The following is a 26,036-nucleotide window of genomic DNA, read 5'->3' as shown; positions in this document are numbered from 1 at the left end:
AACCCTAAGACCCCCCTGGTGGTGCCTAACCCTAAGACCCCCCTCCTGGTGGTGCCTAACCCTAAGACCCCCCTGGTGGTGCCTAACCCTAAGACCCCCCTGGTGGTGCCTAACCCTAACCACCCCCCTGGTGGTGCCTAACCCTCTGACCCCCCTGGTGGTGCCTAACCCTAAGACCCCCCCTGGTGGTGCCTGACCCTAAGACCCCCCCTGGTGGTGCCTAACCCTTAGACCCCCCTGGTGGTGCCTAAACCTAAGCACCTCCCTAGTGGTGCCTAACCCTAACCACCCCCTGGTTGCGTAGATTATACTGTAACTATACCTAATCCTCCCTGTACCTATCCCTAACCCCTAGACCCCCCTGGTAATGCCTAAACCTAACCATCCTCACCGCACAAACACTCTAAACACACATAAACAATAATATATTTAGTCCTTAAAATACTTCTCTACAAATAACATGAATAAAATAATTTATCTTCTCTACAAATAACTTGAATAAAATAATTTATATATTTGTAATAGAATAAATAGCCTTAAAATAGCCTTAAAATCACGTATACATTAATATTATAAATAGAGAAAAGTATATATAAATATATACAATACAATAGATAGCCTTAAAATCATGTACGCATTAGAAATCTTAAAATAACAGTAATATTAAAAGCGATATTTTAGTAACTATAATCAACGCATTATAAGAGTAAAAACAAAGTTAATACCAAAAGCGATGTATTTCTAATACAATAAGGTTGAAAACGGTATTTAAGCATTATACATATGAAAACAAATTTTTAAATGATCAAAGAAGTGTAAATGAAAATTTAGTTGTCATACTTTTGTAAGCGAAATTTTAAAACTAAAAATTAAGTTAAAACTGATATAAGCTAAATTTAAAAACGAAAAAATAAGTATAACACAAACTCAAAACGAACTTGTAAACGATATTTGTTATAAACCTTATTTTGTAAACGAAAACTTTTGTTAACACAATCCCTGTAACCGCTATTTCTCGGGTGCCCTTTTTTCCTGTCGGGCGCCGAATAGCCGATATTTTGCATTGCAGTCTATGGCGGCGCCCTTTTTGTCCACTATCCCTGTGCGCCCTTTTTTACTAGCCCGGCTGGCGCCACAATAGACCGTAACAGGAATTACGGCTATAACAGCGCACAGTGAGTAACTTCGGCGCAGTCAGAAGACGGAGCTGAAGTTACTTTTAAAACACTGTAATTCGGCCACTAGCATTAGCTGGAAGCAGAATTACATCATTCCCCACCATCCACGTGGACCTGGAGGGGGAATAATAATTAACGCTGCCGGCACTTGTGCATGAGCAGGGTAAGCCGTATATTGGCTGTCCTGCTGCTGCACCCAAGTCTCCTGGCGGTGATTTCTCTCGTATGCAGCTTGGTGAGATGAGTACAGGAAAAACTTGTAACCACACCAAGAAGTAGTTTGGGGCTTAGAGCTTCTGGGAAAAACAATGGCAGCACCTAGGAAGCAGGAATGAGGAGAGCCCTGCAGCTACTCCAGTCCTTGGCAACTGAGCTTATCTAGTGGGGACTTTCCACAGTGGTTCCCTGCTCTCCTGTTACTATAGTATCGGATGCCAGTATTATTATGTGTATTTAGCATATATACTGATCAGACTAATTACTAGTAGTGCAAACTGTTGTTGAGGCCAGTGAGTACAGATAAGAAGGAAGACAGCTGATTATGTTTTTTCCCCAGTAGGTGGGGACAATGGCTTGCAGTGTCTGACGGACAAGTCCAATGGACATTGATCGCGCCAGTTTACTGGCTGCAGCTCACCTGATCCAGGCTACAGGCGTCTGTATTCTGCCAGAAGGGCTACAAAAAAATGACTTGACTGGAGCCCAGCATTGAAGCCTATTTGTGTCTCCAGACAGTGCTATATTAAAGAGAAACTCTGCCTCATATTTTATAAAGGAAATGCTGCTTTTTTAAGAGGCAAAATTCTGCCAGTTATATGTATTTTAGGGAATTGCTTTCACATTGTGTGTATTTTGTAACATTATATTTATTTTGAGGGAAAATTACCGTAAGTGCTTTACGTGTCCTTTGGTGAAACGCTGCCGCATTATGTGTATTTTGGTGAAACTCCACATTAATTACTCAGGTTTTTTATGTAAATGTGAAAATGTGTTTTAAAATGTTGTTGCTCAGCTATATGTTTTTCTTTCATGTAAATGTGCAATACACTACTCATGTAGGATAGTGCACGGAATGGTGCGTTATACCAGAAAATTATTTTAGGAAAAATATTCTGGTTCAACACACTGTGTACTTACCAACATGACACCTTTATTATTGTGGAAGACAAATATATAGCTGAGCATGGTTATCTGTAACGATTGAGGAATTCTCTCCGTGATCAGCGCACAAGACGTGCGTTGACACTGCGGAAATCCTCCACAAGCGTGTAATTTGAGGGAACCCAGCAAAAGGTGCAATGCACCTGTAGAGGGAAATTCCTGTCGGCAGGTGGAGCTGTGGAGTGCAGAGGAACAGCTCCTCTGCCCTACCACACACGCCAGACAGGAATTGCACGAAGGGAAGAAACGCAGGGCAAGATAGCCCTAAATGAGATTGAGCAAAGGGACAGATTGTATGTGTGTGCACCAAACTAGTCGCCAACCCGCGACGGTGCATACACAACAGCAGATATGAAGTAGTAACGCAATCGCGAGAGAGGCGATTGCCAGAGGTGACACAAGGCTACAGCAAGGCAGAGCACGAGAGTAGCAAAGGCACAGCAAATCATACAATGAGAAGATAAGGAAAATAACAAACGCTAGCTAAACGCGAAAACCGCACTCATTCGCAACAGTGCACGCGTTTATGCGCGGTCTCCGCGTGATAAGCACAACAGAGACAAGCACGCCTAACTAACCACTGACAGACAAATATGAAACAGAGGACGCGAGCGCTTGCTTAACGGTTACCTCACCGAGCCTCCAGCAAGCGTTCGTAGCAGACAAGACAGATACACGAAAACAGGAATAAGTGAGAAATAGGATCCACAGCACTAGCGCAAGAGGCTAGTGCGATCCAGGAAGACAGAACAGAAGGATCCACAGCACTAGCGCAAGGCGAGTGCGATCCAAGTACAGCAAAAGTGTAGCAGACCAGAAGGATCCACAGCACTAGCGCAAGGCGAGTGCGATCCAAGTATAGAAAGAGAGATGGAGATCAGATGGATCCACAGCACTAGCGCAAGGCGAGTGCGATCCTGGCAAAACAGATCAGATGAGATAGCTGGTAGCAACCGCTGCTCCAGCTACACTCCAAGAACAAAGATCAGAACGACTTCCTGTCGACCACCGCTGGGACAGGACAATCGCAACAGACAAACAAAACAGATATGCAATCCTAACTGCACTAGGGAACCTGCCTAGTGCAGTCCCAGGAATTCATCTAGGCTAATCTTCAAACAAAGAGCAAGGCTGACACTCCAAGAGTGTTTCTCAGGACTAACCCTTATGACCAGCCAAGGACTCTGGGAAACATAGCTCTTTATACTGCCACTCATCAAAGGAGGCAGGTAGGGGATTTGCATAACGAGTGTATGCAAATTCCTCAGCAGCAGAACAGACCAGAAACTTGTAATGGAAAGACAGGTCTCTTCCAGAGACCTGCAGCCCACAGACTAGAGGAACGGTCAAACAGCTGTCTGCCAGTACAGCCAGCTGAGTGGATCATTACATTATCCTTTTTCATTTTAGCTTGCTGTTCAGTTGCTGTCTGAGAGGGTCTGCCTACTGTCCCTGGGCCTGTGTTTGGTAACAAAGAAGTCTGGCTACTGCCATGTGTTGTTTGTGGGCGGGGGAAACATTGTCTATTTACCTTTAGGGTCACTTTGCCTTACTGTGTTTTGAGAGAAAACATGACCCACTGTCTTTGCATTACACTGTTACATTACAGTTAGCTCGGCCCACATCCTGTCATGACCAAACTCATTCCTAATCTGGTCCAGCCCCTTGGTCAAACTTGAGAACCCCATGTGGCCCTCGAGTCAAAAAGTTGGGAGTAGGATTAGTGTTAGGAGGAGGTAGAAGCCATAGTAGAATATCGGCTTTGCCCAAATTTGCCTGGTGCCTTTTTTACACGTATGCAGTAGAGCAACTGGTGGAGCAAGGTGTGACTCCAAGTGTTTAGAAGACCACAGCATTTCATAGCATGATATGGCTTTATGGCTTACTGGTTCAAGTACACATCAGAGTGATTTTTTTTAGAGTCTTATACTGTATATATCTTTTTTTTTACAGTGTAGCCATAAATATGTTAGCCTTTGGCACATTTAGAATATAATGTCACATTTTTAATTTACAACGCATGGATTCATATTCTATTATGATGAATAAAGTTTAAATTCAGATTTAGCACATATATGTCACTACATGCGTCTTACCTGGCAAGTGTTTTGGAAAACAGGAGAACGGCGCAATGAGAAGCCATGTGACTAATCCAACAATCACAAATGCAATCCACCATGCACCAAGCCAGCGGGGATCCGTTGGGGAAAGAGGAGTGCTTCATGGGCAAGAAAATTGACAAGAATTAAAGGATACCCGAAGTGACATGTGACATGATGAGATAGACATGTGTATATACAGTGCCTAGCACACAGATAACTATGCTGTGTTCCTTTTTTACTTTCTCTACTTGAAAGAGTTAAATATCAGGTATGTAAGTGGCTGACTCAGTCCCGACTCAGACAGGAAGTGACTACAGTGTGAACCTCACTGATAAGAAATTCTAACTATAAAACACTTTCCTAGCAGGAAATAGCTTCTGAGAGCAGAAAAGAGATAAAAAGGGTCAATAGTTCATAGATTTTAGCTTTGGCATACCACAATGCACGTGTCATTGAGCAAAAACAATAAAACCGTTAAAACTTAAAAAGTAAATTTAAATATAAAACTGTGGAATATCTTTAAAAAGCCATTTTTAGGAGAAGGAAGATAGATACAATCATTTATTTCATTAGTTTATTTTCGCCTCGGGTGTCCTTTGAAGTACACCCAGTGACATAACTACAATTCATGGGGCCCCCAGTGAAACTATGATGGGGCCCCCAATGTTCACACCCCTTCCCTTGCCTCCCTTTGGTGCTCTTCATGACCATTGATGGCAGCACTTATTTTATGACAAGCGCTAATACGATGGATGAAGGAGGACCCCTATTGGGCCCCTCTGGTCAAGGAGCCCCGTTGCAGTCGCAACCTCTAGATCCCCTATTGCTATCCCACTGAGTGTGCATCAGGTTATAGTAGGGCTACCACAGCGACAGACTACCACCAGCACGATTTGCCATTATAATGTCATCACAAGTTCATGGATTTTTGCGTTAAACACATATGCTATTAATAATAGAATGCATGTATGATGATTTCTTCAAAATTATATACATTTTGAGTATTAATCTGAATATTATCAGTTAATGGTATTGAGCTGATGAATCTGATAAGTCCAGGATTTCGTTTATTAAAACAGTATGAATTACACACTTACGTTTGTAGTTTTTCAAAATCTATATAAATATTTAAGAGCTGTCCACCAATCACATATCCAATAGCAGGGCCCACTACGGACATTCCATAGGCAATCCCTTGGCAGAAAAAGAGAGTGTATGTATTTAATGAATAGTCATGTTTATAGACTGCTTGTACTGATGTAAGGTACATAAAGTTATATACTAATATTATTATTATTGATTTATCTAGCGCTAGCATCTTCCATGGTATTCTACAACAGAATATAAGGTATAGCAATACAAAACAAACAATATAATAGTTGCCAATACAAAACAATGGTGGATTACAGCTGATGCAGTGAACAAATGAACTACATATTTTCACATCGGGTGAAAGATGTGTACACACATTATACAGCATCGAGAGACAGAAGGGAAAGAGATCCCTAGACAATCAGCCTTATGCTGGGCATACACGGACAGTTTATGCGCCGGTATCAAGCCAACGGCTCGATGCCGGCGCGTCACCGCTCGTCCGCGCGGATCGATTCCCGCTCGTCCCTGTGGGCATGCCTTATCAGCCGCTCGATTCCCTGCTATTGTCCGCCTACGGGGATCGAGCGGGGAATCTATCCGTCAGGTCCTCAGACCTGTCGGATATTATCAATCGAGCCATCAGCGGCTCGATTGATAAGGAAACAAACTGTCCGTGTATGCCCAGCATTACAGTCTAAAGGGTTAAGGGATAGGACAATAAGTGAAGGGAAGCTGTGTATGAGATGGTAACAATGGTGGTCAGTGACTGAAGTGTCGTAAGGAAGTATGCTTGCCTGAAGAGGTGAGTTTTCAGATTGCACCTAAAAAGGATGAGTGGGCGATGTATTGAGGGAGGGAGTTCCAGAGGAGGGGAGACGATCGAGAGAAATCTTGTAAGCGAGAGTGAGAAGAGGTGACCAGAGAGGAAGACATGAGAATATTGCTAGTAGAGCGGAGACAGAAAAAAATTGGAAACATTTTCTGGTCTACTGATACAAATCATAAACAATAGATAAAAAATGTGTAATAACCTCAAGCTATCTCAAGAAAACCTAGAGAGAAGTAAAGTCTGAATACCTATGTACAATGAAGATTTGTGGGGTGGAAGACTGTCATCAAAAAAAGCTGTCCCCAAAGTATATAGGGGTGTTCCACCAACTCCCATCAGCATCTGGCCCAGGACAAAGACATACAGGTAGTTAGAGAGGGTGGAGCCTCGTTTGCCAGTACATTGCTCCACACTACTGCTGTTTGCTGACGCTTCACAGAAATCTGGAAAACAAAGCCATTGGTTAATGAGCACTGTTATCTGATTTGAAATTGCACACTTATGGTAGCCATACATCTGGCAATGGTAGGCGGATTCGACCAAGAGACCAATCTCTCTTTAATCAAATCTGATTAGAGATAGATCTGTTGGCTGCCCATAGACCGCAGGCCGACTCCCAATCAATTTCATGCTGAAATCACTCCGGAATCAGCCTTGTGACGCCGCATCCGACCGCCTTGCCGCTATCCCCCTAATGTTAAATGTTCCCCCGTTGCCCAGTGCAAGTTATACATTACCTGTCCATAGCCTGCACTTGTCCCTGGCTGGTTCTGGGCACACTGCGTTCTCCATACATGCGTGCCATGTGGTTCCTGAGAGGAACATGATAACCCATTTGCTGTACACCCTGTATACTGCCCCCTATACCCTTCCTATCCCTATGGACTATAAACCCGTTATAATGTCACTTATACCCTCCCCATACCTATAATCCCACAACCATCCCCTCCCATGCTAACAATAATGTTTTGCTTTTACGATGCTAAATGTATTCGGTCCTGTCAATAAAGCTTTTTTGGATCAGATTGGATTGGATAAAGCCAACAGCCTCCATAGCGTAAAACCAGACAATTTATTTGAATTGAGAATGCACACTCACATGCTTAAAACCTTTCAAATTGGCCAACCTGTAAAATTGTCCCAACCCTGAACATGGGCCGTCTGGCTTGCTCTCAGCTGCGCCGTATCGCCGGGGTCCAAAGACAACATACCACGCTGCTCTCACTTCAGCAAATGGCTTTAAAATGATAGTGACTGTGGCTGTCCTTGGCAGGTCCGAGGGCTCCATATCAATAGAGTGCTTGGGGGTTCATGTAATATTCGCACTGGGGCCCTAAGCTCCTTATTTACACCACTGTTTTTGCCATTTAAAGGGAAGGTCCAAGCAAAATAAAAAAATGAGTTTCACTTACCTGGGGCTTCTACCAGCCCCATGCAGCCATCCTGTGCCCTCGTAGTCACTCACTGCTGCTCCAGTCCCCCGCTGGCAGCTTTCCGACCTTGGAGGTCGGCTGGCCGCATTGCGTACGTTTTTACGCATTCCCGCTAGTGCAAGAACATTAACACATACATTTTTACGCGTTACTTGTTCTATGCGTACATTTTTACACATTGAACCAGTAATGCGTAAAAATGTATGTGTTAATGTTCCTGCACTAGTGGGAATGCGTAAAAACGTATGCAATGCGGCCCGCCGACCTCCGAGTTCGGAAAGCTGCCAGCGGGGGACTGGAGCAGCAGTGAGTGACTACGAGGGCACAGGATGGCTGCATGGGGCTGGTAGAAGCCCCAGGTAAGTGAAACTCATTTTTTTATTTTGCTTGGACCTTCCCTTTAAGATGTAAAGGGGTGCTGAAAAGTTGCAGCATCAGTTCAGTAAAATGCTTTTTTTCTCTTGATTTTATCATTTTCTACTACCTTTTCTTCCAATGGGACCCCCAGGCAGAGGATAAGTTACTCTTTGGACCTGTATTCTTTAAGAACTCCTAAATATCATGTTAACCAATGAACATCTTTACACACAGTAGCAGCAAGGAGCTCGTAGTAGTTAGAGTACCGGCAATGTGGCTAACTATATGTGTATATCTACAATGCGTGCAAAATAGCTGTGACTACAGGGGAAATTGAGGAAACAGTGTCCTTCAGTATGGGGAACCTTTCACAGATGGCTTTAAAATGACAGTGATTGTGGTGGCCCTGTGAATTGTGTTGCTGGTATTTCACAACTGGGGTCTGCAAGAGATTTGAAGCATAAAGTAGCAAACGTGCAGAGCTGTGATTGGCATTTGAGACACTGTTATTTTGAGTCAATTTGTAGGAAGTTATAAGACACGTGTACACAACAACATCACCGTGGCTGGACACTTTGGCCTTGATTAAGTCTGGGTGGATAATCTACACTGATAAAGAGGAGATATCCAAAACCTAATAGACTACTTATAAACATAAAAGGAAGTACAATTGTTGGCTTACTTCCCAAAGATGGGAACAACAAGCTAATCACACTCAACTGTATTTGGTACTCAGAATAGCACGTTTCATTGGCTGTTCTGCTCACCTCATGAGTGACACCATTTAGCCTGATGTGACTGCTTACACTTGCACTTCCTTTTATGTATTTCATTATTTTACTAGGTTTTTTGTTATTACTTTTTTTATCCTTGATCTACCGCTGGGTGGTTAAGTTGATTATGTATGCCATAATCAACTTTTTTTAGTAGAGTGAAGTCCCAGAAGCACCTTGCCAGCGGCGTCGCTAGGCCATTTGATCCGGGGCACCGCCCATGAACCTGTTGCCATGGTGCCCCGGATCTATTATGGCCCCCGTGCCCCATGAGCCGCCCTCTCCTCCTCAGACCTCAGATCGTGGTGACTCCGCTCACCCTTCACTCCCTCTCACCCCCCCCTCTGCTGGTCTCCCGCCTGTCCCCATGCCCGCTCATGTACAAACAGTGGCAGCTTACCTCTGCCTGGACTTCAGTGTGGAGCCTGGAGACCAAAGCCACAGACCTCTCTCTTCCTCCTGCTGTTCCCCCTAGTGACCAGCTTCTGCTAATGACGCTGATCGTGTCATTAGCAGAAACTGAGCATCTGGGAAAAAGCAGGAGGAAGAGAGAGGTCTGCGGCTTTGGTCTCCAGGCTCCACGCTGGAATCCAAGCAGAGGTAAGCTGCCACTGTTTGTACATGAGTGGGCAGGGGGACCAGCGGTGGACCAGTGGGGGGATTAGGGGGCAGCCCATCTGCGTCATCAATTTTTATCAGCTTCCATCAAATCTGCTGAATATCAGCAGGAAAAATTGTTGAGTATATGGCCAACTTAACTGGTACTCTGCACGTACCATTTTCATGCTTTCAAATAGATCTATAGTGATAACACAGGTTATATAAGTGTTTATATTAAAGTGGAGTAACCCTTTACAGATGAACATCAAGCAAACATGACAAAAATATTTAACTGCATTAATTTCAAAATTACATCAATTTTATATACAGCTAGTCTAAAGGTGGCCACACATCAGGTGACTTGGCGGCCAATCAACCATGAGATTCGATGATTATAATTGAATCGAATAAAAATCGGTGCCACCAAGAGCCTGTCCGATTGATGATGCAACCAGTTTTAGGCCGAAATTGGCCACATATATCAGATCACATAGATCAGACATGCTGCAAAATCTTGGGCCGACATGCTTGATTGGCGGCAACTGCGTGCTATATCGAGAGGAGCAAGGAACGCAATAGAACCACCAGTGCCGTCCTCCCTAGTGTTAAATGTGCCCCTGGTACCCGTGCATGAATACTTTGTCTGTCAATGTCCACCGCTGTGTGGCGCCACACACTCGCCCACGTGCAATATGACAGCAAACACGTGGGTATGTGTGTGAGGAAGAGGACAGAGACAGTGGCGGACAGGTTAAATATTCATGCAAGGGCACCAGGGGGGGCACATTTAACACTAGGGGGGACAGCGCTAGTGATGAGCAGGGAGATTCCCAAAAGTTCTCATGCTTAAATCGATTGGGAATTGACCTGCAGTTTATGGCCGCCAACAGATCTGTCTTTTGGTCAATCAGCCGCCAAAATCGTTAGATGTATGGGCATCTTAAGTACTTGATTGTGTACACAGCCTCTTCCTGCACTGCTGCATTGCACAGTTCAGTCAGCTGACCTGCTGGTATTTGATGGAAAGTTGTGGACAAAAGTGAGGCCAGGGAGCTGGCTGGTGTACTTGTGGCCATCTGAATGAGAAAACTGACTGGACAGAATTATGGGAGGTCTGGCACTGTTGTTTTTATTTGTACTTGAATGCAGTGCTGATTTAAAGCTGAAGCTAAATCAGCACCATAGCCAACTGATTTATCCTACCACTACTTATAAAGCAGTAAAGAGTTTCCTTGCTGTCTAAACTGTACAGCACCGACTTCTTCACTCTAACATTAGCATTGTTACAGTGAAAATAATGTGATAAAAAAAGTGTTACATTTTTCCAATAATTATGTATAAATGATTTACGGTAGTCAGCTTTCCTCTCCCTGATTTACATTCTGACATTTATCACATGGTGACATTTTTACTGATGGCAGATGAAGGAGATGCTGCTTGTTTTTTTGCCAGTTGGAAACAGCTGTAAACAGCTATTTCCCACAATGCAATGAGGTTCACAGACAGGATAATGTCAGGACCATGGTCCTGAAATCACACTGTGGGAGGGGTTTCACCACAATATCAGCCATACAGACCCGCCTGATGATCCGTTTGAGAAAAGAAATAGATTTCTCATGGGAAAGGGGGCATCAGCTACTGATTGGGATGAAGGTCAATTCTTGGTTACAGTTTCTCTTTAAGTCAGTGGGGGAATATATCAACTGACCGTGTTCTGTCACAACACAGCAAGACTACTGTCTGCTTGTAGTTGGCAAAGAATGCTTAACAATATCTGTGCAAAAGTGCCCACTAATGATACAATCTTGATTGCACAATCTTACCAAATTCATGTAGTAGAAGAGTAAGCTGAGCAAACATACTTTGACTTGATATTTTAGGTAGTCCCTCATATTACACAGAGGTGGTAGGATTGTACAATCAAAATTGCATCATTAGCGGGTACCTTAACCCTCCTGGCGGTTGAATTATTTCCGCCAGGAGGCAGCGCAGCAGTTTTTTTTTTTTAAATCATGTAGCGAGCCTAGGGCTCGCTACATGATAGCCGCTGCTCAGCGGCACCCCTCCGCCCGGTTCGATCGCCTTTGGCGATCTCCGATCAGGAAATCCCGTTCAAAGAACAGGATTTCCTGGAGGGCTTCCCCCATCGCCATAGCGACGGGGCGGGATGACGTCACCGACGTCAGCGATGTCGTGACGTCATTGGGAGTCCCGGTCCACCCCTCGGCGCTGCCTGGCACTGATTGGACAGGCAGCGCACGGGGTCTGGGGGGGGGGGGGGGGCGCGGCGCGACGGATAGCGGCGATTGAGCGCGGGGCGGCGGCGATCGGTGTTTTTGTGTCCAGCAAAAAAAAATTAAGTAAATCGGCCCAGGAGGGCCTGAGAAAACCTCCTGCGCGGCTTACCCCGAACTACAGGGTTACCGCCAGGAAGGTTAAGGAGACAATTCTAAAGTGCCTCTACTCCCATTTGTGAATATGTGCAAAATTGTATAATGCTAATTTTGTGTTAATTTATAAGATGGTTACCAGGCCCATAATTATTTCTCTAACACCAAACCTTAGATAAAAAAGCAATAAAGTGAATAAAACTAATCAAAATAATTTACTTTGTTAACGCCATCTTTTTAAGGAACTGGTCAACTCACCATTATATCGGTTTCCATACTGGTACTCTCCAGTAACAAAGTGAGGTATAGAGAATACTATGGATCCCAGTCCAATCATTAGTGCTGAAAAGGCTAGCCACCTGGGCTTGTGTCCTCTTTGCCCATAAAAAGACACAAACATTGATAATACACAAAATGCAATGTCATAGCTGGCAGAGATGAGTCCAGTGAGGGAGCTGTTTAAGTCATACCGCTTTTCAATAGTTGATATTACTACATTGACCAAGCCATTCACAGCAGTACCTGTAAAAGAAAAAGAGAAGGTAGTAAAAGAGGCATTACGTAGATTTGTAGAACATTCAAACAATACAATGGAACAGTTCCAGAAATGTGCCTTTTCTTTCTTCAGTCCATGGTATGGACCAGAGATTTATGTGATATAACATTTTCAAATAATTACAAGTTGTCCAACACCCCTTTGGTATGTGCCATACAAATATAGTGCTCAAAGCCAATAGTGAATCTTGAGCTGTTTAAACATGGCTTTTCTAAAAATCCATAGTTTTAGTTGCACTCTAGCTTAAAGCGGATACGAGATAAAAAACTAACTATAACAAGCAACTTGTCTATATATCTTATCTATAATATAGCTGCAAACAGCTTTAATAGAACATTATTATTTCTTCCTGTGATACAATGACAGCAGCCATGTTGTTTGTAAACATTACACAGAGGCAGGCTTTTCTGTATCTTGATCACTAAGCCTGTGAAAAAAACCTAATCCCCCCTCCTCCCGCCTCCCCTCTGCCTCTGAAATCAATGGCTAGTAACACCTCCTCCTCCTCCTGCCCAGACTGAGCTCCCATGAGCCCTTGCTACTGCCAAGGCTCTCTGAAAACATGTGGGCGTGGTTTATTTAGTTTATAGGGAATTAGAGTATTAAAACAAAAAAGTATTTGGCTTGAGGAATGCCCTATAAACAATAGGAAAGGAACACAATTATGCAATGAGTAAAAGTTCACTTTGGATCCACTTTAAGTGTTAAAGCTGGCCATACACTGGCCCGATTTGCGCCCGTTTAGACAGCAGATTCGATCACTGGGATTGAATCTGCTGCCAATCGTTCACGCTACACGCCGAATTTCGATCCATTCCGTCCGATCCCATCGATCGCGCCGTGCGGAAGATAACCGTCGATCGCCCGCGGGTAAAGAGCGCATCGCTAGCGGCGTTCGAGTGCCCGACGACCGATGCAATAGAGCTGCAATACATTACCTGCTCCGCCGGCACGACTCCCGGGTCTCCGCTCTTCTTCTCCGTCTCCGCTCTGGTCTGGTCTCCGGCATGCTTCCCTTCTTCCTGTCCCGGCAGGAAGTTTAAACAGTAGAGGGCGCTCTACTGTTTAAACTTCCCCCAGACAGGAAGAAGTAAAGCATGCTGGACCTGGAGACCAGAGCGGAGACGGAGAAGAAGAGCGGTGACCGGGGGCAGTCGCACCAGCGGAGCAGGTAATGTATGCGGGCGGGGGGGAGCGGCGGCAGCACCACCACAACAGATTGTGATCGGTTTCAGGCTGAAATCGGTTCACAATCTGTTTGCAGTAAAGGTAGCCATACGATCCCTCTCTGATCAGATTCGATCAGAGAGGGATATATCTGTTGGTCGAATCTGATGGCAAATCGACCAGTGTATGGCCACCAAATGTGACCATATTGTGATCGCTATTTCCCAAGTGCTCCGGATCTGATCTAAAGCTGCACATTTGAAACAATGTCCAGTCTATCTGTACTGAACAGGTCAAGCAGGCTTTGTTCTCTTGTTGACATCAAGTAATGATGATCTTGTAGTGTTGATACAAATCTCATTTTTTACTAGAATGAGTGACTTCATTCACTTTCTCAGTGTCATTAATGTGTAGTTACTTATGACACACCCAAGTAAGTAGTTGTTATCTCTTACTATAAGTATGAATATTTATACATACAGACTCACCCATTTCTTTGAATGTGGCAGAAGGTTTAACAAACAGACAAACCTCCCACATTTATAATCACACTATACCCATAATTACTATAATCTCATGGCTAGCAACCATCCATGTCTGAAAAACATGCTTATTTTGCACTAGCAATTACATGTTTCCCCAACTAGGCCCGGTTCTAGACTTTTTGCTGCCTGAGGCAAACTTGTGAGCATGTGCCCCCTCCTCAGTCAGGACAAAAGTGCCACCTTCTCTCTTCTGCTGTGCAAGTCAAATGAAACACTGCTGCTCTCCTGCCTCCCCGCTCCTCACTCACTGGCAGAATCCACACACAGCACAACAAGCTGCTTTTTCCCATGACGACCTATTTACCTTGCTCTCATCTCGCTTCTCCTCCTACTCTGATTGCATGCTGCTACAAAAATGCTGCCCCTGTAATCTCTGCGCCTGATGCAAATGTTTCAACTTGATTCATGAGAGAACCGGCCTTGCCTCCAACCCTTCTTACAACTGTGACCCAACAAGTCTATTCTGCTTTGGATGCTGTCTGCCCTATTCTTCATTGATCCCAGCCAGCACTGGTGCAGACAGCTCCAAACTCTTCTCCATACTGACTTTATACCACATGATTTGAACCACTTTAAGAACAATCTACAGGCTGAGCAAGTTACGAATTTAAAAAGCCTGTTAAAGAGGCACTGTAGTGACATACAGTAGAATGCAGTCAATTATTCAGGATACCCACATTCAGTAATTTTCCTGGTTTCAGCAACAAAAAGACTTCCTTTATCTATATATTGGGGTATATTGGGCCTCCCAGTGATTCTTAGCCTAGGTTGTTTAGATATGTGGAATTCTCCTCCCAGAGCATTCTGGGAGACCAGGTATATTTTGCACTGGCTTTGGAACGCTCAGTGAACAAATATTCCATAGAGCTGCGCCTGACAGGACTAAAGTTGTGATAAATTTCAGAATGTCATTCAGGGAGAAGAAAGATTTTACAGTAGTCAAAAACGGACTAAATAATTTATAAATTAATATTGTAAAATTTAGCATGCCTCTTTAAAGGTAACCCCTCCCACTAATTAACAATCTACAAGATCTGCTTGCAAAGAAGGAAAATATGTTTTAAGGGGCCCATACACTGGTCGATTTTAGCCATCGATTGATCGATCAATTCTATCGAATCGATACATTGGAAATCGATTCTATCGAATCTATCGATCGGTTTGCAGCCGATTTTGATCGATTTGATCTATCTGACAGGATGGAAAATCTAGGCCAATCTGCTGCTGGCAGCACATCGATGGCATATAGAGTTGCATTAGATCTGATGGTCCAATGATGCATTTAGATCAATTTCATTCTGAAATCTATTGGAAATCTGTTCTTAGTGTGTGGCACACATCAGATAGATTCCTGTCAGATTTGACTTGAAAGGCATCTAACAGAAATCTATCTAATGGTCGATTCTGCTGCAAATCTATAAGTGTATGGTTACCTTTAGGCTGTAACACAAGGAAAACTGCTGCTTTAATGAACAAAAATACACTATGTTAAAAGACAAATAACATAATACCCTGATAACGATGTCGTTTTAAAAGGTAGGGTATTGCTCACTGTATCTGCTATGATGTTGTTCCTTGCTGGGCTGCCTTTTATTTTAATTTACTCCTACTTTAAATGTACATATGTAATGTTAGCTTGTGGTATAATGTGCAACAAAGAGGATGAGCCATGTGGTGTAGCAATGTCTCTTTCCCCTGTGGTTTTATCTTGTCTGCCCTGAGGGATGAACCACGCTAATTATCTTCCAGAGGAAACAGCTCACAGTATAACAACGTTTAACACTCAATTACTTACACACCATGTAAATATATCATTATTAACAACATCAAGAGATTAAAAGGAACCCGAGGTGTGAGACCTATGGAAGTTGCCATATACAGTATATTTCCTTTTAAACAATACCAGTGGCCTGGCGGTGCTGCTGATCTTTCTGGTCAGTAGGGTCTAAATCACACACCTGAAACAGGGTCTCTGGCTTAAAGTAGAAGAGGCAGAGGATCAGCAGAACAGCCAGGCAAGGTGCATTATTTAAAAGGAAATAAACATGTCAGCCTCCATAACCCTCTCACCTCGGTTTCCCTTTAACCCCTTAGCACATATATATATATATAGAGGTGGACATAGGCCCGTGCAGGTTGTGCAGTCGCACAGGGGCCCCATGCCCTCTAGGGCCCATGCAGCTGCACCACAGTTAAGGTATGTTTATTCTGTAAGCTCTTCTCTGTGTATTTCTCTCTGAAACGCAGGAGGAACAGTGATATCTACCTGTGGCCCAGTCATACACAAGTATGAAATGTGTGCTACATTAACACAGTGCCTGCAGAATGTAACCTAGATTCAAGTACTTTTATGTTATCGACATTATGTGGATCCTGTAACCAGCTATGACTACGGCCGCTCACATGGGGCCCCTTCATTTATTCTGAACAGGGGCACACTGTTGGCTTTGTCAAACCAAAGCTATATGCGCGCTGCAGGGCCGATTGTTCTGCCACTGGGGAAGAGTGTCTTCCCCAGCCTGGCAGTGTATGCATAGTGGCACAGGGAGCTGACATATTTATCTGTTCCAGGCAGGTGGGTCGGCTCCTCCTCTCCTCCACTTGCGGCACTGCAATGCCGATATCCTCTTCTCAGTTCCGATCACATGATATAAGTCCTTTCCTACCCAGTGGATGGTGTCAGCGTTGCAGTGCCGACTGGTGGTGGTGGAGGGTTGAAGGAAGAGTAGATTTAGGTGTGAAGATTACAATGTCCACACTTGTTTAATGACCCTTGGAAGATGGGCCCCCAGGCTGTGAGGGTCACCAGGGAAGTGCATATGGTACGGCCGCTGGTGAGTTGGGCGCAGGGTGAGCTGAATGACGGCTCTCTGTGCCACTGTGCATAGCTGCATTGGGCAGCAAAACAGAGGTGTAGCTATAGGAGGTAGCAAGGGAGGACATATGTCCCCGGGTGCAGCACTGTGAGGACTCTCAACAAGGCCGCTGCACCCCCACGTGTGTGAGAGGCGGGTTGCTGGATGCCCAAACTGACCCTGCTTCTCTTTCTCCCTCTGCAGAGGAGGGCAACAGCATTAACAGCAGCAGCAGATGTGGTGCACATCTGGCTATCTACTGTAAATGGGGGAAAGGGGGTACATCTGGCTATCTAAAGGGGGGGCACATCTAGCTATATAAAGGGCGGTACATTTGGCTATTTAAACAAAGGGGGAATATCTGAACGGGGAAGGGGGGCACTTATGGCCATATAGGGGGCACAACTAGCTATCTAAACCAGTGTTCCCCAACCCTGTCCTCAAGGCCCACCAACAGTACATGTTGTGTGGTAAGCCACAGAGGTAGTAAATCAGCTCTGCTGAGGCACTAAATTACCTCACCTCAATCCTGTACATGTTTGTGGTTTCCTGCAAAACATGCACTGCTGGAGGGACCTTGAGAACAAGGCTGGGGAACTCTGATCTAAACAACATTTTTTACTCCACCTATGACCAGGATCACATTCTGATGTGTGGCCACGCCCATTTTGTCCAGACGTGGACACAAAGCAAAAACCTTGTACCTGGGTGTAGTGTTGGGCGAACAGTGTTCGCCACTGTTCGGGTTCTGCAGAACATCACCCTGTTCGGGTGATGTTCGAGTTCGGCCGAACACCTGACGGTGCTCGGCCAAACCGTTCGGCCATATGGCCGAACTAAGAGCGCATGGCCGAACGTTCCCCGAACGTTCGGCTAGCGCTGTGATTGGCCGAACGGGTCACGTGGTTCGGACCCGAACGCGCTCTGATTGGCCGAACTGTCACGTGGTTCGGGTAAATAAATACCCGAACCACGTCATATCTCCGCCATTTGTCTGTGGGTTTAGCTTTGGGTAGGCAGGCAGGGTAGTTCGCGCTCCAGCCACGCTAGCCAGGGTCCCCCCCAGTCATTGTGTGTCACTGCTGGGAACAGTAGTACACCGCTCGTTCAGCCACACTATATAGCATTCTGTGTACTGTTCTGTGTCTGCTGGGAACAGTGGTACACCGCTCGTTCAGCCACACTATATAGCATTCTGTGTACTGTTCTGTGTCTGCTGGGAACAGTAGTACACCGCTCGTTCAGCCACACTATATAGCATTCTGTGTACTGTTCTGTGTCTGCTGGGAACAGTAGTACACCGCTCGTTCAGCCACACTATATAGCATTCTGTGTACTGTTCTGTGTCTGCTGGGAACAGTAGTACACCGCTCGTTCAGCCACACTATATAGCATTCTGTGTACTGTTCTGTGTCTGCTGGGAACAGTGGTACACCGCTCGTTCAGCCACACTATATAGCATTCTGTGTACTGTTCTGTGTCTGCTGGGAACAGTAGTACACCGCTCGTTCAGCCACACTATATAGCATTCTGTGTACTGTTCTGTGTCTGCTGGGAACAGTAGTACACCGCTCGTTCAGCCACACTATATAGCATTCTGTGTACTGTTCTGTGTCTGCTGGGAACAGTAGTACACCGCTCGTTCAGCCACACTATATAGCATTCTGTGTACTGTTCTGTGTCTGCTGGGAACAGTAGTACACCGCTCGTTCAGCCACACTATATAGCATTCTGTGTACTGTTCTGTGTCTGCTGGGAACAGTAGTACACCGCTCGTTCAGCCACACTATATAGCATTCTGTGTACTGTTCTGTGTCTGCTGGGAACAGTAGTACACCGCTCGTTCAGCCACACTATATAGCATTCTGTGTACTGTTCTGTGTCTGCTGGGAATAGTGGTACACCGCTTGTTCAGCCACACTATATAGCATTCTGTGTACTGTTCTGTGTCTGCTGGGAATAGTGGTACACCGCTCGTTCAGCCACACTATATAGCATTCTGTGTACTGTTCTGTGTCTGCTGGGAACAGTAGTACACCGCTCGTTCAGCCACACTATATAGCATTCTGTGTACTGTTCTGTGTCTGCTGGGAACAGTAGTACACCGCTCGTTCAGCCACACTATATAGCATTCTGTGTACTGTTCTGTGTCTGCTGGGAATAGTGGTACACCGCTCGTTCAGCCACACTATATAGCATTCTGTGTACTGTTCTGTGTCTGCTGGGAATAGTGGTACACCGCTCGTTCAGCCACACTATATAGCATTCTGTGTACTGTTCTGTGTCTGCTGGGAACAGTGGTACACCGCTCGTTCAGCCACACTATATAGCATTCTGTGTACTGTTCTGTGTCTGCTGGGAACAGTAGTACACCGCTCGTTCAGCCACACTATATAGCATTCTGTGTACTGTTCTGTGTCTGCTGGGAATAGTGGTACACCGCTCGTTCAGCCACACTATATAGCATTCTGTGTACTGTTCTGTGTCTGCTGGGAATAGTGGTACACCGCTCGTTCAGCCACACTATATAGCATTCTGTGTACTGTTCTGTGTCTGCTGGGAACAGTGGTACACCGCTCGTTCAGCCACACTATATAGCATTCTGTGTACTGTTCTGTGTCTGCTGGGAACAGTAGTACACCGCTCGTTCAGCCACACTATATAGCATTCTGTGTACTGTTCTGTGTCTGCTGGGAACAGTAGTACACCGCTCGTTCAGCCACACTATATAGCATTCTGTGTACTGTTCTGTGTCTGCTGGGAACAGTGGTACACCGCTCGTTCAGCCACACTATATAGCATTCTGTGTACTGTTCTGTGTCTGCTGGGAATAGTGGTACACCGCTCGTTCAGCCACACTATATAGCATTCTGTGTACTGTTCTGTGTCTGCTGGGAATAGTGGTACACCGCTCGTTCGCCACTGTATAGCATTGTGCTCTGTGTCGCTGCTGGGAATAGTGGTACACCGCTCACCCGTCACTGTATAGCATTGTGCTCTGTGTCGCTGCTGGGAATAGTGGTACACCGCTCACCCGTCACTGTATAGCATTGTGCTCTGTGTCGCTGCTGGGAATAGTGGTACACCGCTCACCCGTCACTGTATAGCATTGTGCTCTGTGTCGCTGCTGGGAATAGTGGTACTGTATAGCATTTCTGTACTGCCACTGTACTGCTGCCAGTCAGCGTGTACTGTAAGGATAAGTGAAATGAGGAAGAAATCCGGTGAAAGAGGGAGGGGCAAGGGAAGAGGTGTTTCCCCTGACGGTTCACGTACAGGCCACAGGGGAGCACCCAAGAAAACCCACTCAATACCGCCCATGTTGTCCAGGACAACAACCCTCACAAATCCAAAAGAACAGGACCAGATAATTACTTGGATGACCTCTCAAGCGTCCAGCAGTGGGTTAAGCAGCACCAGCACATCACGCACGAGGTCCGAGTCCTCAGCCAGTTACAAGGAGCCAGTGGGCACAAAGCTGACACAACCGGCAGCGACACCACGCACACAACTGCCAGATAACCAGTCCGATGAATTACCTCAGGACACAATGGGGTATTCGCAGGAGCTATTCCCAGCCCAACAAACTTCCACCTTTCAAAGGTCAATGGAGGAACAGCCAGAAATGTTGTGCCTGGATTCACAACCGTTAACTGTGGGAAATGCACCGCGCACTGAAATACAAGGCGAGTCCGAAGAGGACTCGGAAACCCAAATCCCAGAGCAATTTGGGCAGGAGGGGTTGCAATTGCAGGAGGTCGGCCGACAAGATCTGGAAGACGACGTTGGAGTGTGCTGCGCAGAGGTTGTTGTGGGGAGCTCTACTCCACGGCGGTGGCCCACAATGACATATGACGAGTTTGAGGAGATGGAAGAGGAGGGTATGGACAATGTGGACAGAGACCCAGATTTTGTTTGTGAACGAGAACATCGCCGTCGTAGCAGCAGCACAGATGAGTCTGTTGAAGAACACACTGCTGCACGAGTTCGCCTTGTGCCACAAGGTAGGCGGCGCGCAATTTCAGGCACCACAAGCGTGGAAGTTCAAGTGAGAGGCAAAAGAGGAGCAAACAGAAATCGCCAGCAAGGAGGCAGGTGCTCCAAAGTCTGGGCTTTCTTTGAAGACTGCACTGAGGATGTTACCATGGCGATTTGCAAGGTGTGCAAGACCCGCCTGAGCAGGGGGAAAAATATTAACAACCTCTCCACCACCAGCATGAGCCGTCACATGCTATCCAAACATCCCACTCTTTGGGCAAACGCGTCAGGACAGGGTACCAGAAACAACACTGCCTCCCTTGGGTTCACCAGACCCGCCTCAGCAGCAGCAGTAGCCCAGCCATTGCGTGGTTCACAACATTCACAAACATCAGACGACGCTGACACTGTCACTTTCCGGAGTAGTGCTCTTGAGGTCTCCCAGTGTTCATCAAACACAACAACCAACAGCCCTTCCGTGTGCAGCGCTACGGTTCAGTTGTCTGTGTCGGAGATGTTTGAGCGCAAGAGGAAATTGCCAGCAAATGACCCCCGGGCCGTGGCAGTAACAGCCAGCATAGCCAAGCTTCTGGCCTGCGAAATGCTGCCATATCGATTGGTGGAGACAAACAGCTTCAAGGGCATGATGTCAGTGGCCATCCCACGTTACGTGGTTCCCAGCCGCTACCACTTTGCACGCTCTGCAGTGCCTGAGTTGCATGAGCACGTGGTCAGCAAAATAACCCGAAGCTTGAAGAATGCCGTTGCCTGCAAGGTTCACCTCACCACTGACACCTGGACGAGTGCGTTCGGCCAGGGTCGATACATCTCCCTTACCGCGCACTGGGTGAACCTTGTGGAGCCTGGCAGCGATTCCTCACCTGCTACGGCACGGGTGTTGCCCACGCCACAAACAGCTGCACCGCCGTCCCTCCCACTGGATAACAGCAGCACCTACCTCTCTGACTCCTTCTCCTCCAACGCATCTCAAAGCTGTACCTCATCCGGAAACGCTAACCCAGCAGCAGTAGGATCGTGGAAGCAGTGCAGCACAGCTGTTGGCATGCGTCAGCAAGCGTTGCTGAAGCTAATCTGCCTTGGGGATAAGCAGCACACAGGGGAGGAAATTTGGAGGGGAATAAAGGAACAGACGGATTTGTGGCTGGCACCGCTGGACCTGAAACCGGGCATGGTTGTGTGTGATAATGGGAGTAATCTCATTCGCGCTTTAAGGTTGGCTAAGCTGACACACATCCCTTGCCTGGCGCACGTGATGAACCTAGTAGTTCAGCGGTTCCTGAGGACATACCCAGGCGTGCCCGATCTGCTGTTGAAGGTGCGTCGAGTGTCCAAACATTGTAGAAATTCCAGTACTGCTTCGGGGGCACTCGCCAAGATGCAGGAGCGCTTCAATCTCCCCCACCATCGCTTGCTGTGTGATGTCCCTACGCGCTGGAATTCTACGCTGCACATGCTAGCCCGCTTTTGCGAGCAGAAGAGTGCAGTGGTCCAGTACATGACGGCGCAGTACCGAGGCGCATCCGGCCAGCTGCCAAGCTTCTGTGGATCCGATTGGGCCAACATGTTGGACCTCTGCCAAGTCCTCCAAAATTTTGAGCAATCCACGTTGCTTGTGAGCAGTGACAACTCTTCAGTCAGCATTACCATACCACTGCTGTGTTTACTGAAGAGGTCGATGTTAAAAATCAAGGAAACAGCTGTCATGATGCAACTGGGGGAATCTGAAGGAGAAAACGATCAGCGTGATGGTACCAACATCAGGCCATCCGCCTCAGGGAACGCTGGCCCCAGCAGCTATGACGAAGAAGAGGAGGAGGAACAGCTGGAGTTGGAGCAGGAATTTCATGCCACCACTGACGAGGGCCAGAGCGGTGCACGTTGGACTTCCAAAATTCAACGCGAATGGTCAGCATAAGCAGACCAGGAGGAAGGTGACGACTATGATGCATCACAACAACTATCACAACGCTCACAAGAGGATGATGAGGATTCTGGTAGGACTCTGGCACACATGGCTCAATTCATGCTAGACTGCATTGAACGTGACCCACGCATTGTGCGCATTCTGGACAACACCAATTACTGGGTTTATACCCTTCTGGATCCACGGTACAAACACAATGTTCCAAAACTGCTTGAAGAAAGAGTCAGACAGGTCAAAATGGAAGAATACCAGCAGGCCCTTGTGGAGACTTTAGAGAGGAGATTGACATCCTCCCCCTCCTCTAGCCAGTTGTACGCAGACAGACTGACTTCCGCAAACCCAGGACGACCAGGAGGGCAGCAAACAACGCAAGCCGCAGCTAGTACCCAAAAGGGAATGGTATCGGCAGTGTCCTTGGAGTGGGAAAATTTTCTGACACCCATGCAGCCGCAGCCCACTGAACAGCAAGCGTGCAGATCCACCTCCAACACCGATCGCCTGGAGAAGATGGTCAAGGACTACATGTCAGATGGCGTAGCTGTGTCGAACCATCCATCTGCACCCTTCAACTATTGGGTATCGAAGCTAGACACCTGGCACGAACTGGCAATGTACGCAATAGAGGTGCTGGCTTGCCCGGCAGCCAGCGTTATGTCGGAACGCTGTTTCAGTGCTGCCGGAGGCATCGTCACAGATCGGCGTATCCGCCTCTCTACAGAAAATGCAGACCGTCTGACTCAAATTAAAATGAATCAATCCTGGATTGGAAATGACTACGCAACACTCCAGGACCCCAACCAAGTAACATGACCAATGAACATCTGGGATGGTGTTGCGTTTCCGGGCCCTGTTTATTGAACCTCTCATCTGTATTACATTTATGACTGCATGGCGGCAAAAAGCATTGCTGCTATATCCGCACGCTTTTTGTCCACATGCAAGGCCTGGGTTGTTGTGTCTCACAAAGCGTGGCCTTCTCCTCCTGCGCCTGCTCCTGTTCCATCACGTCTGCTGCTGCTGGGTTAGCGTTGCCGCGTGGTCCCTGTTTATTGAACCACTTATCTTTATTACATTTATGACTGCATGGCGGTACAAAGCATGCTATCCGCACGCTTCTTGCCCTCATGCAAGGCCTGGGTTGTTGTGTCTCACAAAGCGTGGCCTTCTCCTCCTGCGCCTGCTCCTGTTCCATCACGTCTGCTGCTGCTGGGTTAGCGTTGCCGCGTGGTCCCTGTTTATTGAACCACTTATCTTTATTACATTTATGACTGCATGGCGGTACAAAGCATGCTATCCGCACGCTTCTTGCCCTCATGCAAGGCCGGGGTTGTTGTGTCTCACAAAGCGTGGCCTTCTTCTCCTCCTGCGCCACCCTCCTCCTGTTCCATCACGTGTGCTGCTGCTGGGTTAGCGTTACCGGTCCCTTTTCCTGGAACCTCTTATATGTATTACATTTATGACTGCATGCCGACAAAAAACATGTTACCTGTGCAAAGAAAACAGACATTTCCCGCATTTAAAAGAAAGTTTTCCCTTTGAAACTTTAAAATCGATTTTCTCAAAAACTATAAGCTCTTTTTGCTAATTTTTTTTTCCTCTTGTACCCACTCCCAAGGTGCACATACCCTGTAAATTTGGGGTATGTAGCATGTAAGGAGGCTTTACAAACCACAAAAGTTCGGGTCCCCATTGACTTCCATTATGTTCGGAGTTCGGGTCGAACACCCGAACATCGCGGCCATGTTCGGCCTGTTCGGCCCGAACCCGAACATCTAGATGTTCGCCCAACACTACCTGGGTGCTGAAAACCCTAGCTAAGCCGTAAAACAGCATATGCTGTTTAAAGACGCCCTGGCATGCATTATCTAATTCGAGGTAATGCATACAGGCTTCTTAACAGGTTAAAGCACTGTCAGTAAACATACTGAAATCATTTACCAAACTTCAGCACATTGTTACTTTTTGGTAAATTTAACTTCACAGCTGAAAAGAGAAAAGAAAATGCTACTAACATAACTGTAGAAAATCAATTGACTCCCTGTTATTTATATTACATTAGCAATTAAACAGAGGGTTCCTATGTTATTATCAGTGACACGCTTATAACTTAACTACTTAAGCTGGTTCACACGGGCGTCTGCTGAGCTTTTGCTAGGCATTGTGTTCAAACGCCAGCGTTTAAAGGCCAGCGTTTAAAAGCTAGCTTTTGAAAGCTTTTGAAAAGCGTTCAAGGCTAGCAGTTCTGGTCTCTGCTATTGTTTCCTCGCGTTTACTGCCTCTGAAAGCAGCATGTTGCTTTTGAGACTAGACGCAACGCTGGGATCTACTGCCAGGCTTTCATGAAAGCCTGCAAAAGCCAGCTCTAAACGCTCCCATTCACTTGCATGGGATGGCAGTAGATCCCAAAAAACGCTGCGTCTGAAACGCTGCGTTAAACGCCACAAAAACGCCCGTCTGAACCAGCCCTTAAGGACCTCTGTCTCGAAAATCTTAAAATGTAAAATATATGTAAACATATACAATTAAGAAGTACGTTTCTTCCAGAGTAAAATGAGCCATACATTACTTTTCTCCTATGTTGCTGTCACTTACAGCAGGTAGTAGAAATCTGACAGAACCCAGTGGTGTAGCAATAGGGGGTGCAGAGAAATCTTTTTCAGGGAGTGTCTTTATAAAGAAAAACCCCTGTGTCCCTGCGTCACGCTGTCCCTGTGTAGCTGGTCCGTGCTTCTTGCTACTGCGCATGTGCACAGCACGGACCCAGCCTCACAGAGACAGGAGGACAGGGACGGGGCCAGGGAACCGGGCCGGCGTGTGAGCGGGCGGCTGGTGTGCGTGCGTGCACATGTGCGTGCGCAGTACATGTGATGGCCGGCGGCTAGAAACACAGACCCTAGAGCCCATTTTTAAATGGGCTTGGGTCTCCTAGTAAAGAATAAAGGCCATGCTGAGAATCCCCTATGGAGAGATGGACTAGCCCAAAATCTGTCGGTAATGTCAGATTTCTACTACTTACTGTAAATGCCAGCAACATAGGAGAGAGGAAATTTATGGCACATTTTACTCAGGAAG

General features: G+C 46.3%; 1 protein-coding gene across 2 annotated transcripts in view; it reads right to left on the bottom strand.

Annotated features, from left to right (window-relative positions):
• The window catches only part of LOC137526536 (solute carrier organic anion transporter family member 4C1-like), a 100,843-nt gene that overhangs the window by 41,157 nt on the left and 33,650 nt on the right, over window positions 1-26,036 (bottom strand). For both annotated transcript variants that reach the window (XM_068247474.1, XM_068247476.1), the window contains 4 exons: window positions 12,177-12,440; window positions 6,614-6,808; window positions 5,539-5,635; window positions 4,436-4,557 (listed from right to left, as the gene is read on the bottom strand). In XM_068247474.1, the coding sequence (XP_068103575.1) occupies window positions 4,436-4,557; window positions 5,539-5,635; window positions 6,614-6,808; window positions 12,177-12,440 (678 nt within the window). The remainder of the gene's footprint in view (window positions 1-4,435; window positions 4,558-5,538; window positions 5,636-6,613; window positions 6,809-12,176; window positions 12,441-26,036) is intronic.

Source organism: Hyperolius riggenbachi, chromosome 1 (assembly GCF_040937935.1).
Source record: "Hyperolius riggenbachi isolate aHypRig1 chromosome 1, aHypRig1.pri, whole genome shotgun sequence".
NCBI lineage: Eukaryota > Metazoa > Chordata > Amphibia > Anura > Hyperoliidae > Hyperolius > Hyperolius riggenbachi.
Note: the sequence above shows the minus strand (reverse complement) of the source record. Positions and strands in the feature narration are given on the sequence as shown.